General features: G+C 34.5%; 1 protein-coding gene across 1 annotated transcript in view; it reads right to left on the bottom strand.

Annotated features, from left to right (window-relative positions):
• The window catches only part of LUZP2 (leucine zipper protein 2), a 310,023-nt gene that overhangs the window by 4,664 nt on the left and 290,448 nt on the right, over positions 1 to 14,911 (bottom strand). Inside the window, exon 10 of the mRNA XM_054699333.1 lies at positions 6,218 to 6,310. Within this exon, the coding sequence (XP_054555308.1) occupies positions 6,218 to 6,310 (93 nt within the window). The remainder of the gene's footprint in view (positions 1 to 6,217; positions 6,311 to 14,911) is intronic.

Here is a 14,911-nt window from a genome sequence, read left to right on the forward strand (position 1 = left end):
AAGCAAAATATCTTTTAATTTTATCACGCAAATGATCACATATCTCAACGAAAGTGGTTATAAATCTTGAAGAGTTTTCCCATTACATTCATTGACTAGAACTTGAGAATAACAAGAACATCAAAATTTATATAGTTTAATTGGTATATATTGATTAAGTAGCAGTCTTTGAGGATTATGTTATCTCAGTTTGTGAAAATGAAATTTATAGATGATAACAGCAGACAGTTCCTTTATGGATAAGGCTGTAAGCCATTTATCATGGAAACTATTCACTATGTTAGGCTCTAAATCTCTTCTGTCTTTCAGAGATCATAGGGTTTATATTTTTATTTCCTTTCTAGATTGCTGAATTAAACTATCCAACTTTCTTTAAACTTGCCTTTCTCAAATCCATTTGCAGTTCAGCCTCTAGACAAGTCTTTCTAACATGTAATTATTCATGTTAACTCACTGCATAAAAATCAAATCAAAAACAAATCAGAATATCCCCCCTATGAAAAAATTTGCAATTTCTTTCAAATCAAAAACAAACCAGAATATCTCCCCTATGAAAAAATTTGCAATTTCTTATAACCTATAAAGTGCTGATTTACTTAAATAGCACATAAGATCCTTCAGAATATGGCTACATTTAGAGTTCCCTCTCCTAATGCTTCCAAACTGATAATGAATGTAACAGCCACATCACGGACTTGTTTTTCTTTACATATTACAGGCAAGTTCACATTTGCAAACTTTTACTTTTATTCAGGCTTCTTTTTTTTTTTTTTTTTTAAAGATTTATTTATTTATTTATACAAGCACTGGGTACAGTCAGAAGCACGGGAGGGTGAGAGAATTCACCAGAGCCAGAGTAGGGAACAGAACAAGCAGACTGACAAAATGCACTGCTGAGGGGAGCAGCGGGAGAGACAGGAGAGGTCTGCCGTGCCATGTGGGACCCTCACTGGTGGCTGGGGATCGAACCGGCGCTGCAGAGGCTGTGGGCAGCTTTGCAGCCCAGCGCTCAACCGCTGCGCCACCAAGAGGCCCTGTTCAGGCTTCTTTATGTTCCAAATAACCATAATACATTAACCATGTTGCAAACTCCCCACTATCATTTAATGAGTAATTTGAACTATAAATCCATAAGACTCTTCTGGTATTAAAAATTCTTTCCTCCCGTCTCTCAGGCCTCCCTTCTCCATAGAAAACATAGACAGTGCCAAGAAACGTATCACCTCTCTATTCTTTGTCATAAATTCTTAGTAGGAACAATAGGAAGATTTTCTAGTTTCAAAGAGAAAGAAGCTTCTTGAGGAGATAAAATGCTACCTATATTGAAAAATATTCTGAACCAGCTTCCCCCCAACAGTTCCCATTTGAACAAATGTTCACTTGGAAACCTGGGAGTTTCTATGGTTGATATAAAAATGCAAATCCTGCCCAATTTTTCATGTTGATTCTCACCCTGATTGAACTAGTCATGATAACTGAAGAGGCAGACAGAAAAGACAGAGGAGATGGATGAGAGGAGGCAGCTAGAGACTGTTTTCTTAAACAAGTGAGATGTGAACTAGAAGCATGGCCCTCAGAAGCACCTTGATGAACCACAGCAAAGGCTCACAAGATAATTTACTAAGCTTTAAAGGAATGAATTTCTGCCATCACATACTTACACTCACAGATTTTCTTTTTTAATATGCTATAAACACAGGAATTTTTGGTCACACTAATGTTTTCTTTGTCTCACTTCCCAAAATGACCTGTATAATTATGGATTTTCAATCCTTTAATTCTTCCAGGTACAACTTGAAATTTTAAAACTTGGAAATATATAAAAATGCTGTCTCATCTATGACTTTTTAATAAACAGAATAAGGTAGTGGCTAAACTCATGGGTCAGGGAGTCTGCTTTGTACCAATGCTCAAATTCTTAAATCTACTGTTTACTAGCTTTGATAAATTGCTCAATTTTTCTCAATCAAAATTTCTATTATTTATAATCTATGGAATAATTTTACTTTTAAAAGGTTTGTAAGGATTAAGTAAGAAAATGATTTAAAGCACTTAGCGCAGTGCCTCTAACCATGAAGTCTCATATGTAAAAGCAGCAATGATGATAATGAAGATAAAGAGGAATGCTGTACACAAACTGGAACAAAGCACCTGACACAGATGAGATCCTTAATAAATCATATTGCTAAATTGTATAAGATGGTAATTGTCAATATAATGATTTATACAGTCCTCTCAGTTTGGGAAACAGTGTAGTTAGAGAATAATTTTTTTCAGCTGCATGTGCATTAATGCTAGCCCAGTATGATATCCCTGAGGGGGGAAAATATGATGTAATCACACCCAAAATTACAAATAATCATTAAAATAATAAACTTTCGTTCTGCCAAAGCAGGGTCTAACACCAATATTTCCAAACCAGGAATCACATTCCCACTTTTCTTCATTTAGCCTATAAACTAAAATTGTAAAGACTGCAAGTCTGCTTAACTTCATATTTTTAACTTCAGGAGAAACAGAATAATTATCAGGTAAGATAAGCATTTTGCTAGGTGCTGAAGGAAATACTAATATTTTTGTAGTCTCTCAAGTTGGTTATTATCTAATGCAAAATGGGAAAATGATACAAATAATCAATACACAAGATAGACTATGAATACAGGATAAACACATGTATAAACCAAGCACTATAAGACCCACAGGAGAAAGACATTCGTGTTTCTTTCAGGGAAGACAGGAGAGGTCAAAGAATTATTGAACATATTACGCTTTGTATTTCCACATCACTTTTTGGCCACCATCATTATAATAAATATCAGCATGCTTATTGCTGTATTTTATTTACAAAATATTGTTGACCATTACTCTTCTGGTTTCTATATGATTTCTGCTAAGAAGTCACAGGTCCACTCTTGTACAAACTTTAAAAATGTGATAGAGGGGTAAATATGGAGATTTATGTCTAATATGAAAAGCAGGAAATTGTTCTAGAGACCCTGGAATTCATGTACCATTCAAACATTAACTGGAGGCACTTGTTTCTTCTTAAAAAATACTACAGTAGAACAATAAAAAATACCTTGTATGAAGCCAATATCTTCAGATGGATTGATGGGGTGTAGCTCATAATGAATGATATCTGGTCTCTTAGACCAATTGCAACAGGGTATGTCTTACCTAGAATATTTTGTTAACCAAGCCTCTGCCAACAACTCATCAAGTCCTTCAAATGTTACACACACACACACACACACACACACATACACACACCCCACTGCATCTAACAGAAAACTAAGAGTTTATAAATCTTTTTAAAGTGAAAAGCTAGCATTATCTTCTACACAATGCTTTAGGGTTTATTTTTCTGCACAGTTTCTCCTCTCATTTCCCTATACAATGCTTGATGTTGAATAAACTCCCTTTGGTCAGGCACTTGCAAGAAGGTGTAATGACAAGGAGCTGAGCAAATGTTTTCTGTGCTAAACATAACCATCCTGATTTTTCATTTCTTCAGCCCATTAAGAAAAATGAAATGTTTGTTACTTTAGGATTTGGAAACATCATAAAACATATTAACACTGAGCATTATCTTAATCCCTAAGTGAAAATTCAAATAAAATGCTCAATGCCTTTGAGTCTTAATATGCTATTAAACAATATGAAAAAACATTTTTGAACTACAGGAGCAGGTACATCCTTTGCTTTCTCAATGTGACTCCAATATTCTCAATTAAGCAAGACTGATTTCAAAGTAATTTAAAAATGTCCCTAACTGCTCCAACATGCAGTGAAGCCTTTGATGATACATTTCCAGTTTTGTAAGTCTATTAAAAAAATGTGCAAAGGAATTCAGAGGTCATTTTCTTAAGTGACCCTGCTTGATTTACATAAGGCAACAAGTACAACAAAGAACCACAATGAGAAAAGCGTATAGTTTATACTTCCAAATTTGGGAACTTGAACACAGAAGATACTGAACCTTGATATTAAAATCGCAGAGCAGGGCATCCCCTGGTGGCGCAGCAGTTGAGAGCTGGGCTGCGAAGCTGCCTGCAGCCTCTGCAGCACTGGTTCAATTCCCAGCTGCCAGTGAGGGTCCCACATGGCACAGCAGACCTCTCCTGCCACCTGCTGCTCCCCTCAGCAGTGTCTTTCGTCAGTCTGCCTGTTCTTTTCCCCACTATGGCTCTGGTGAATTCTCTCACCCTTCCACGCTTCTGACTGTACCCAGTGCTTGTACAAATAAATAAATAAATCTTAAAGAAAAAAAAAATTGCAAGCAATGTTTTTAGAGTGAACTATTCAAGGCATCTATTATATAATTGAATACAATGGACTTCCTATCTATGATATAAAGACATATGTCAAAGAAGGACAACAAAAATGGAAGAGGAGTGAAACTATCATACAACTAAGAAGAAAGTATGATTTTGAGCAATCTCATCTTCTCGCAAGTCCAAATATTCTTAAGTAGAAATCCACTAATTTTCTGCTCTCCATTCTCTATGTATAGTATTTTTAGGTTTTCTCAGGGTCAGAGACCAAGCTATGCTTCAGATTAAGCAAAAAGTAATCCTTTCTTCCCAAAACATCTTGAATTCTTCCTCTTTTGGAGTACACTGCAGAATGTTTTATTTCGTTTTCTCGTTGGTCTTCTTATATTCTAAATGGCATGGCTTTTATACATGTTCAAATATACAAAGATTTGAAGGCCATATTGTTAGAAAATCATATTTTTAAATTCACTTTGGCAGCCAATAGGGGAAAAGATTGACTTGGTTCCCCTGTTTGTATTCTGCCTTATTTACATTGCTGTGGCTGCCTTCTTTTCTATCATACATGATTCCAGCAGACACTTTCTATTTTGTCAACTCATTGACAGTCTAACTTCAAATTTACAAAATACAATTGCTATCATTTGCTGTTTCTCAAATCCAGACATAGTGGATCGATAATTGTGCCAAAGGTTCAGAATTAAATGTTCATGACTTACTATGAGTGAAAACAACCATAGGGTACAATTTCCATTTTTTCTATCATCATTTGCAGATTAAAAATATCCTGGCCTCCCTGATGGCAGAAGGGGTTGAGTCTTAGCACTATCAAGCTATCCATAGCCACTGCTGCAAGAGTTCGATCCCTGGCCAGATTGCTAACCCACATGGCACAGCAGATCTCTCAAGTCTCGCCCACTGCTCCCCTCAGCAGTGTATTTCAGTAGATTTGCCTGTTCTGCTCCCCGCTCTGTCTCTGGTGAATCCTCTCACTCATCGCACCTTTGGCCAGTACTCCAGTTCTTGTACGCATAAAGAAACAAATCTTTGAAAAAAAATAAAAATAGGGCCTCCCTGGTGGCGCATGGGGTTAAGAACCACACTATGAAGCTATCTGCAGCCTGTGCAGCATGAGTTTGATCCCCAGCCGGCCAGAGAGGAATGCATATGGTGAAATACACCTCTCCTGTCTCACCTGCTGCTCCCCTCAGCAGTGTATTTCAGTCAGTCTGGCCTGTACCCCAGCTCTTGTATGCATAAACAAATAAATCTTTAAAAAAAAAATCACCTGACTTCTAGTGTGATGTCTCTATAATTTTGTGCTTCATTGCTTTATGAGGAGAATGCTATAGAATCATATATTTGTTTTTAACATCTCCACAAATTTCTTGGGCTTCCCCTGGTGGCGCAGGCAGTTGAGCGCTACACTGTGAAGCTGTTCACAACCTCTGCAGCGCTGGTTCAATCCCGGCCAGCCAGCAAGGGTACCACATGGCACGGCAGACCTCTCCTGTCTTGCCCGCTGTTCCCCTCAGCATTGTATTTCATCATACTGCTTGTTCTGTTCCCCACTTCGTCTCTGGTGAAGCCTCTCACCCTCCCATGCATCTGGCCTGTACCCCGGTTCTTGTAAAAATAAATAAATCTTAAAAAAAAATTTCCACAAATTTCTTCCATGGGGTTATGGGAATGAGCAGCACTATGGAAACTTAAGTTCTTAAAAAACTTAAGAAACTGGTTACACTTCCCAATACTGTACCTGCGTGATTCACATCCACAGAATATTTGCTTTTTTCAAATTTAAAAATAACATGTTTAGATCATAAAGTATTTTATAATGAGTATTATATAAAGTTTCACCATAGCAAGAACTAAAATGTTAAAATGTGTATGTACTTGTATACAAGTTAAATGCTGTTAAAATTATTTCAAGTTAATCTTACATTTTCAGAATCACATGCAATGGGGTTTGGATTTTGTTCCACAGATGTTCCAACTTCAGAAGTCTCATTGTTTCCAGTAATGTATTCTTGAGGCTTGAAAGAAAAAGAGAGAATGAGAGAACATTTTAGACAAGAGAAACAGGTCCAACAATTAGATTTTCATATGGCTATTGCAAAATATGATACAATGGCAACATTACAATAAAAGAAAAATAAAGTGGATGCCTGCATATATCAGAAAACATAAAAATTGTACCTTAAACATTAATTTTAAAATTGAAATTAAATACTTTTTAGTTTTGTGTTAGTGATACCCAATGGGATTATTTTACCATTAGAAATGATTGTTTGCATAATGAGATTTTATTATAAAGATACTGTTTCTTCAAAAAGAAGGATTCCTGTCTTTTCTTTGTTATAGCTCCTAGTATATATCACTATATCTGATAAATAGCAAATGCACACCTCATTTTTCAATAAGAAACTGTTTTGCAACATCTCACTGTAGTTTATATAGAAGATTATACCCATAATAATATACCACTAATTTATAAAGAGCTGCTCTATACCTCTGGAAATAATGAATATTAATATAAAATTAATTCTTTAGGAACACTAAATTAAAAAAAAAAGTTTTGATGTCCTTGCCAAGGAAGGGTATATTATGGCAAATATAAGGCCTGGTCTAAGATTGTCAACTAAAATATGTGTTACTTGGGCAGAACTGATTTGAATATGGTGCTATGCCCATCAGTATATGAGGGTATAATGTAGGCATTTTTGTGGGTAATAATGTGGACAAATATTAAACCCATTGAATGTTAACTTGCTTGGATCTGAAACTTGGATCTTAGCCAAACATGGAAGATGAAGAAAAGAGGATTCTAACTACTGGGGATCCAAGAAAACAAATGTGAGTCCTCCCACTAAGATGTGGTCTGGTCAGAGTACTCAAATTCTTTCTGTCTTCTCTCTGCTGCATTCTACACGGTGCTGTCCTAGATTTCCACAGGCAGTTATATTCCTTATTAAGGGAACATTCTTACAAAGTTAATACTTTTATGAAAACAACAACCAACAATACAATAAAAGAACTATATTATCATGTGGCAAAAATATTAATAAAACTAGTTGCATATCAGAGAAACATAATAGAAAACATAGCACCTTTGTTGACTAATTTCTATGTTGACCAAATATGTCTTTGTAGGTATAACAATCAACAAATCAATTGAATACGCACAATTCATCTCTCTTTATCCATACACCTACCTGTCTGATTCACAGCCACAGAATATATGCTCTTTTCAAATTTCAAAAGATAATCTTTGATCTCAAAGAGCTCCCATTTGCTCCTCATTAACTGTTTATTAAGTAGTCTACCTTTCTAGTAATCCCTAATGTTATTCTGGAGACTTCTCACTCTCTCATGGCATGGCTTATTCCAAATATTGCTTTATATATCAAATTCTCCTAAGTCATCGGTACATGATAAAGTTAGGTCATTGGAACATCTATTCGTGGAATTTGATATTGAGTGGATTAAGAAGCTACAAATGGTTAGGAACCTTAATTGTAATTGGGGGCCTCTGATTTGTTTCTAGAAAAAGACCCGTCTTGGGTATCATGCTACCTAGTCTTCTGATGCAACCTTTGTTTATACCTATGCTAAGCTTTTTCTGTCTTCTTCTTGATAATATGAGACAGTGATGATCTACCAATAAGTCCCTTAGTTTTAGTTTGGTAAGGATCAGCACTGTATGTATTCACAGAGATCTGAATAATCTGGGAGTCAAATCAACAAATTCAAAAGGCAGCACATTAGCACTGAGATAGAGGTTTCCCATGGAAACCAGTGGGAGGGAAAACTAACTCTGCTAGGGAAATCTGAAACTATATTCCCTGACTCACTAATGATGGTGACTACATTTTAGGGTAAGTATTCACTCTCTTCTAAATATATAAATATGTCCATATTAGTAAAATTAAAGCTTTGATTAATTTTTGCTTTTTGCTGCTTTAAAGTTTTACTACTTCCTATTTTCCCCTGAAATAACTTAGGTTCTTTCCAAAATAATAAATTTTAAAATACATTAAAAAAATAAAATATTGTACGTTAGAATGAGATTAGTTCTAATCAAAAGGATTTGAAGCAATATGCTGAGGTTAGAAAGCACACTTAAGACCTGTGTTTTAGAATTTAATTTACAATATAATAAGGGAAAGAGGAATTTGGGGAAAGGGCTCAGAATTCAGAAAAGGTAAAGTGGAGAGAACTTTAGAACAGAATAAGGCTTGTGGAAAGTATGAAAGTAGATGAACATCCTCTAAGGAGAAAGTAACAGAGTGTGTTATATGAAGCAATTGATGGATTTTACTTCAAGATTGAGGAGTTTAGATTTTATTCATTAAGTAATAGAAAACCTAGATGGTATTTAAGCAATATTTTTGTAACATTTGACAGCCTTAGGTTTAATTACTCATAAAAGCAGTGCTTATAAATCCTGTCATTGACACACAATTCAGTTATAGTGCCACACACACACATAAACACACACTGTGATGTAGACTTAGAACAGAAAGTCTTCATGGGTAGATACAAATATCCAAGTTGATGATACATTATGAAATTAAAGTAATATCATGCATTATTTATTCTAGAGAATTATTCTAAATTAATCATGAGAAACAGAAAATTAGTGATTTCAAAATGTTTTAAATATGAATATTGCTGTACTAAACTTAATAACTATTCTTTTAGTAATACATGTTAATTAGTATTTAAAAATGACAAATTCTTATTTATATTAGAAAAATAATTTATCAATAGTTTACTCTCTCATAATTATCTAGCAATCATTAGGAAATAAATTGCTTTTGTACTGTGGTAGTTTTTGACAATTTTAAGGTCCTAGAACATCAGGAGCCTGATTGATATTACGTACATATCTGGGCGTTTGTGGCTTCCGTGTATAAGGAGGATGATCTGCTAATGGAGCAAAAGAGTGCATTGATAAGCATTGCTAAAATGGGGAACGATTAGGTTATTTAGGGAGGTGTAAATACTTTTCTCAATTTTAGAGCTTTAAAATCATTAAAGTAATTAAGAAAATTCCTGAGTCCTGCATTTTCCTTTTTTTCTTTTTTCCATTATGTGGAGGTGGGAGGATCACAATAATATTTCTTATTTTTAGAGCCCTTGTCCTGTGTAAGAAAAACATCCATTAATGACCTAAATTGTATCCCAGCAATGGTCATGCTACCTTTTCAAAATGAAGAAACTACAATCCAACATTTAAGGGACTTTCCCAATTCAAAGGTAAGTAAATGGCAGAGCTCACTCAATTACACTCTCCTTAATTATAGTGAAATTTAATATTGGACTGTTGTAAAATTTAACTAGGGAAAATAATCTTTTAAGTCAATAAGCTTACATTCTTTCTACCTAAATTGCTTATACCACTCTGCAAAGAGAGAATCTCTAAAGCTTATTAAAAAGAAAAACTGTATTTACAATCTATTCACATTATAACCATTAGAAATGGTTTATAATGGCCAAACTTTAAGCAATCCATTTTCCTCAGTCAACTAATTTGTGTTTATTTTTCATCCTTAGTAAACTCTGCATCAATTAAAGGCATTTAGTTGCAAGTTATGTAAATCCTAACTAAATATAGCTTAAACTCTAAGGGTTTATTATCTCACATTTGAAATCCTATAGTAGAGGAGTTCTCGAGTTGGTTAATTCTGCAATTCAATAATGACATGTGAACCAAAGAATTTTTTAGCTTTCTGCTATATTAGTTTCAGAATATCCCCCATAAAATTATAAGATGACTGTAGCACTTATGGTTTAAGAAATTTCTAAATAATTTTACTGGTGATATACTACTTATATGCCTATTACGTATTTTATCTATTAAATGGTAGACTATGACCAATAGAATAATTTTAAAAGTTATTAAGTTAGATTCCAAGAGAAGTTATTTACTCAGAGATCATAGAATTAGATAAGGCTTCAAAAAATTCAAGTAGTCAATTTTGTAGGGGGTAATATTTGTGCTAGAGAAACAGAAAAGAAAATAGTGTTGGCAGTTTAGTAAATATAGAATCAAAATTGAAGCATATAATAACAGCAGAATCCATCCATTGCATCTATACACCAACAAAGAGGACAAATAAAGGAAGATATGATTATGGAACCATAAAAAGATGCTGAATGCTGCAATAAAGAGTAATTCTTCATATCAAGAAGAAAAGAAATTTGTTCTAAAAAAAACTTACACTCAGCTTCAGAAATAGTGTCTGCAAACAGGCAGGGTATAGCTGATTTTTCTGGAGGAAAATTTGGTCAGCTCAAAACTGGAAGATTTACTTTATTAGTAAATCATACATGGAATATGTTTTTCCCACTTTTCTTAACAATTCTCAGGAAATGGCAGTAGTCCTATTAGATAGAGTAGGTGATATTAGACCAAGTAACTATCCACAAAAATGAAGGAGATTTTTGTTGCCATTCCTTTCTGCACCTATCATGGTATGGAAATATTCCCACTTTCATACATAAAAATGTTAGATTTCAGAAACACAATGGGTTTTTAAAGGGGTTTGGATCTAGATGACATCGTACCTGCAGTTTACAGATGGTTGTTCATACAGGTGGAACCTAAAAAAATCCCCTCAAATAGCCTAAGGTCTCAGATAATACTCTATAAAAGCACATTTCAGAATGTGAAACTCAAGTATTTTTTACGAAGGTAAACTATGTGGCATTAAATCAAAACAATAAGCCATTCTACTCACATTTCTGTCTCTGACAGTGGTCTCTAGAAATCTCAGCTAAGAGCCTTCTAGAATGTCAACTTCAAAGGTGTGCCTGACAGAACCTTACCTCGACAACTTACTAGGTAATCATTAATTCAGCAAACATGCATTCAGCTGCTGCTCTGCCAGTGGAAGGCATTGTATTACAAGTAATTGTGTGGAAGGGATTAATGAAGAAGAAAGAAGGATGTAAATATGAATAGCCAGAACCTTCCATTACTTAGAGGCACCATGAAAGTCATTCCTATTTGATTCAAGTAACCAAGAAATTCTAACGAAAACTGTAGAAAAAGAAAATGGATTCTCCTACAGTCCAAGCTCACAAGTCTGAGCAACAATGTTGGCTGGAGAAGCAGAAGCTTCTAGAAGGATCTGGGCTCACTGGGCTCAAAGGCACCCCACATGCTTCCACTGCCCAGATGCCAACATGCCCCTAAGAAATGTCAGCTCCACCAAATCAGCCATGAAGGAGTCCAGGAGGACATAAACAAGTCTATCAGTTTGTGGAAACAAGGCCAAAAAAAAGGAAAGAACAAAACTTTAGACTATTAAGTGCAAACAAAAATGAAAAAAAGATTGACCTGCATACAGAGAAAAAACTTAAACAAGGAGAATCTAGCTTCTGATGAAGCAGTTAAGAAAAAAACCTGTCTGAATAATAATATGTACCTTGTTATCAGGGGTGTCCTTTTTTTTGTTGTTGGTTTTCATTTTTATGATTGAGAGGAATATTTTTTATCAACTAATTTGTAAATCAAGTGTTTTGGTAGCACTGGAAACCATTTAAGAAGGGGGACCCTCCCCACCTCACCACATTTTTTAAACATAAATACTTATTTTTAAAAGATGGAATCATTTGCTGGTTGTTTATATTTTGCTACAACCAAGCAGGAAATAATGGGATGTTAAATATGGGAGGCTTTATTGTCTTGGGATCAGCTTAACACTCTATAGACAGGCAAGTAGATTTTTATATCCTATAATACACAGCATACTAAATGGCAATTTGGAGACACAGTTGTGCATTTAATATGTCTTGAACATTTTAAATTACTTTTATTCCCATGGTTTTTCAGCAGACTGATTTCCTAGAGAAAAATACTTTGGATCTTGACTCTCACTTTCAGAATTTCATCTCCTCTGTAACATCTTTGATTGTGGTAGTATAATTTCCCTGGTAACTTTGTTAATGTGCTATGAAGGATTGAAAATTTGAGAATGTAGTATGTAGGATATTGAATTGTGAATTAGTGGGATTTAAGCAGCAAAGCCACTGTAAAAATTGTTTAGAAAGGAATCACAGCTACATGTTTTTTAGATTTTTAGTTTGTCTATTAAGAATTGTGTGTCAATTGAAATATCTGGATACTGATCATCAAAACAACCAATAAAATCTCAATTATGAAGGAAGATAAAGGAAAATGAAATGTCACAGGCATTATTTTGTGACATAGATAATACTCAGTAGTAAGGTTTTCTCTAAATATTAGTATGATTTCCTAGATTTATCTAACATTTCCACTAAGAATGTTTACTTTCTATTTTATTTTAATTTTAGAAGGATTAAATGAATTATATCCCCATGTTGCCAACAAATATCTTTGTAAGAAGTTCATAGAGATATCCAAGTGATCAATTTTTATAAGTAATGTTCTTACTATATAAATATCTCAAGAGGGCATCCCTGGTGGCGCAGCGGTTGAGCGCTGGGTTGTGAAGCTGCCCACAGCCTCTGTAGCCCCGGTTCCATCCCCGGCCCCCAGGCAAGGGTCCCACATGGCCTGCAGACCTCTCCTGTTGCCCACTGCTCCCCTCAGCAGTGTACTTCGTCACTCTGCCTGTTCTGCTCTCTGCTCTGGCTCTGGTAAAATCTCTCACCCTCCCCCACCTCTGACTACCCAGTGCTTGTATAAATAAATAAGTAAATCTTAAAAAAAAAAATAAATAAATAAATATCTCAAGAATGAGGAAGAAATAAAGCTAATAAAGGTTTATCTCCAGATCCTTTCTAGGTACAAATCCTCATACCAGTAATAAAAAGAAAACATCCAAGGGTCCTTATTATATCAATTTTTATATTTATCAAATTAAATATGTCCTATAATGTATAAGCTTTAAATATTTATGTATGTATACATTCATATAGTAACATGCAAAATATGACATGCTTTAAACTTCAAATTAACTTCATCACCACATAGATGCCATATATATCAAGAAGTAATTTAAAAGGCCTTTGAAACCTCCCAGACAAAAATGAAAATCAAACAGAATTTCTTAATTATAATGTGCTAATTTTAGGATTATGTTTTCATTTTCTTCCTCAAAAAAAAAAAAAACTAGACATATAAAGATATACATTGTACTTTTTATAACATGGAAAAATCCCAATATATGTTATAGGTAACTAAATGACTAACTAATGACAGACAGCAAGCAGAAAAATACAAACATCCAAACACAAACAAAACTGTCTAAAAGTTATCTCTGGGCTAGTTGAGAAATCTCTAAACAGGAAAGTTCTTACTTCTTAGACTGCTTTCTCATTCCTAGAGTTTGGATCTTAATAGCTCTCAACTTTTGATACAAATTAGAATAATCTAGATGCTTTGTATAATTCTCAAATCCAGCCTGCACTTCCACTGGACTGCATTCTGAGCATTGACACTCAAGCGTGAGTGAAGTTCACAAAATGAAGCCAAAGTTGAGAAACTTTGGTCTGTATTGTGTCCAGATGCACTGTTTGGAGAGTTCTTGGATATTACTTTGCAACAGATTTTTGGTAGAAAGGGGAAATAAAAATCCACCTTTCTCAAAACCTTGAGGCATCAAGCAGAATGCTCTTTTTGCTTGGATGCCTTTGAGTTCCTGAATAGGGCCACTGTTTCCTGCTGCCCTAGAATGAATGCCTCTGACATTTCTAACAAACTGAGAAGAAAATTAACAAATCATCCTTGTCCAATTAAGGAGATATCACAGTTTTGACCTTTACAATGTAAACTGTATCTAAGTTCAGGCCAATAAGTTTCATGGAAAGGAAAACAAAGACAGAAGATGGTAACAGCTTGGGATAGGGATGATATAATGGGTTATCATAACACAACTTCATAATTTTTTATCTGCATTGCTTATCTGAATTGCTTTTCATTTCAGCCATCTGTTGATTTTCTTATTTTTAAAGGCATTTACTAATGTGATTACTGATAAACAATATATTGTAAAGATTCACTTATACTTTAATACTACAAAAGTAGTTACATTTATTTGAATAGATGCATTCTCACATTTGAACAATAAACCAAGTAAATAGCTTTTGTTTTTGTTTTAATTAAAGTAACATCCTACCAACACCTTCCTTTAAAAGTGTGTTACTCTCCAGGTATCATATTACCTTTTTCATACATTTATTGACAATGTTTCAGTGGCAAACACTATTAAATAAGCTCAATGCTGTACATGAATGCTCTTATTTAATCTCCACAATAGCTCTGTAAGGTTGATGCAATTATTACTTCCATTGTATATGTATGGAAGATGAGTTTCAACAAATTAGGTAATTTGATCAAAGTTTCAAAATTGAAAGTGGATAAAAGAGATTTTTAGTTAGCATGACAAATGAGTCCCAGCCTCTCTTTTTAAAAAAATATTTTCCCTTGCATTTATAATCATTTTATGAGATTTTTTTTTTTTAATGAAAAGCACAGCCTGATTGTATAGGCTGAAGACCCCCTGAGTCATCCAGGGTCTTGGCTGGAACATTTGGAACAACAACGACAACAAAATGAGTCTTTTCTATTTTGTGCAGTTCTCTGCATGAGGTGTGACTGGGGAATGACAGACCATAAGACAGATGACTCTGTGGTGGGGAGA

Source organism: Talpa occidentalis, unplaced genomic scaffold (assembly GCF_014898055.3).
Source record: "Talpa occidentalis isolate TD23 unplaced genomic scaffold, MPIMG_talOcc4v2.1 talOcc4.3, whole genome shotgun sequence".
Taxonomy (NCBI): domain Eukaryota; kingdom Metazoa; phylum Chordata; class Mammalia; order Eulipotyphla; family Talpidae; genus Talpa; species Talpa occidentalis.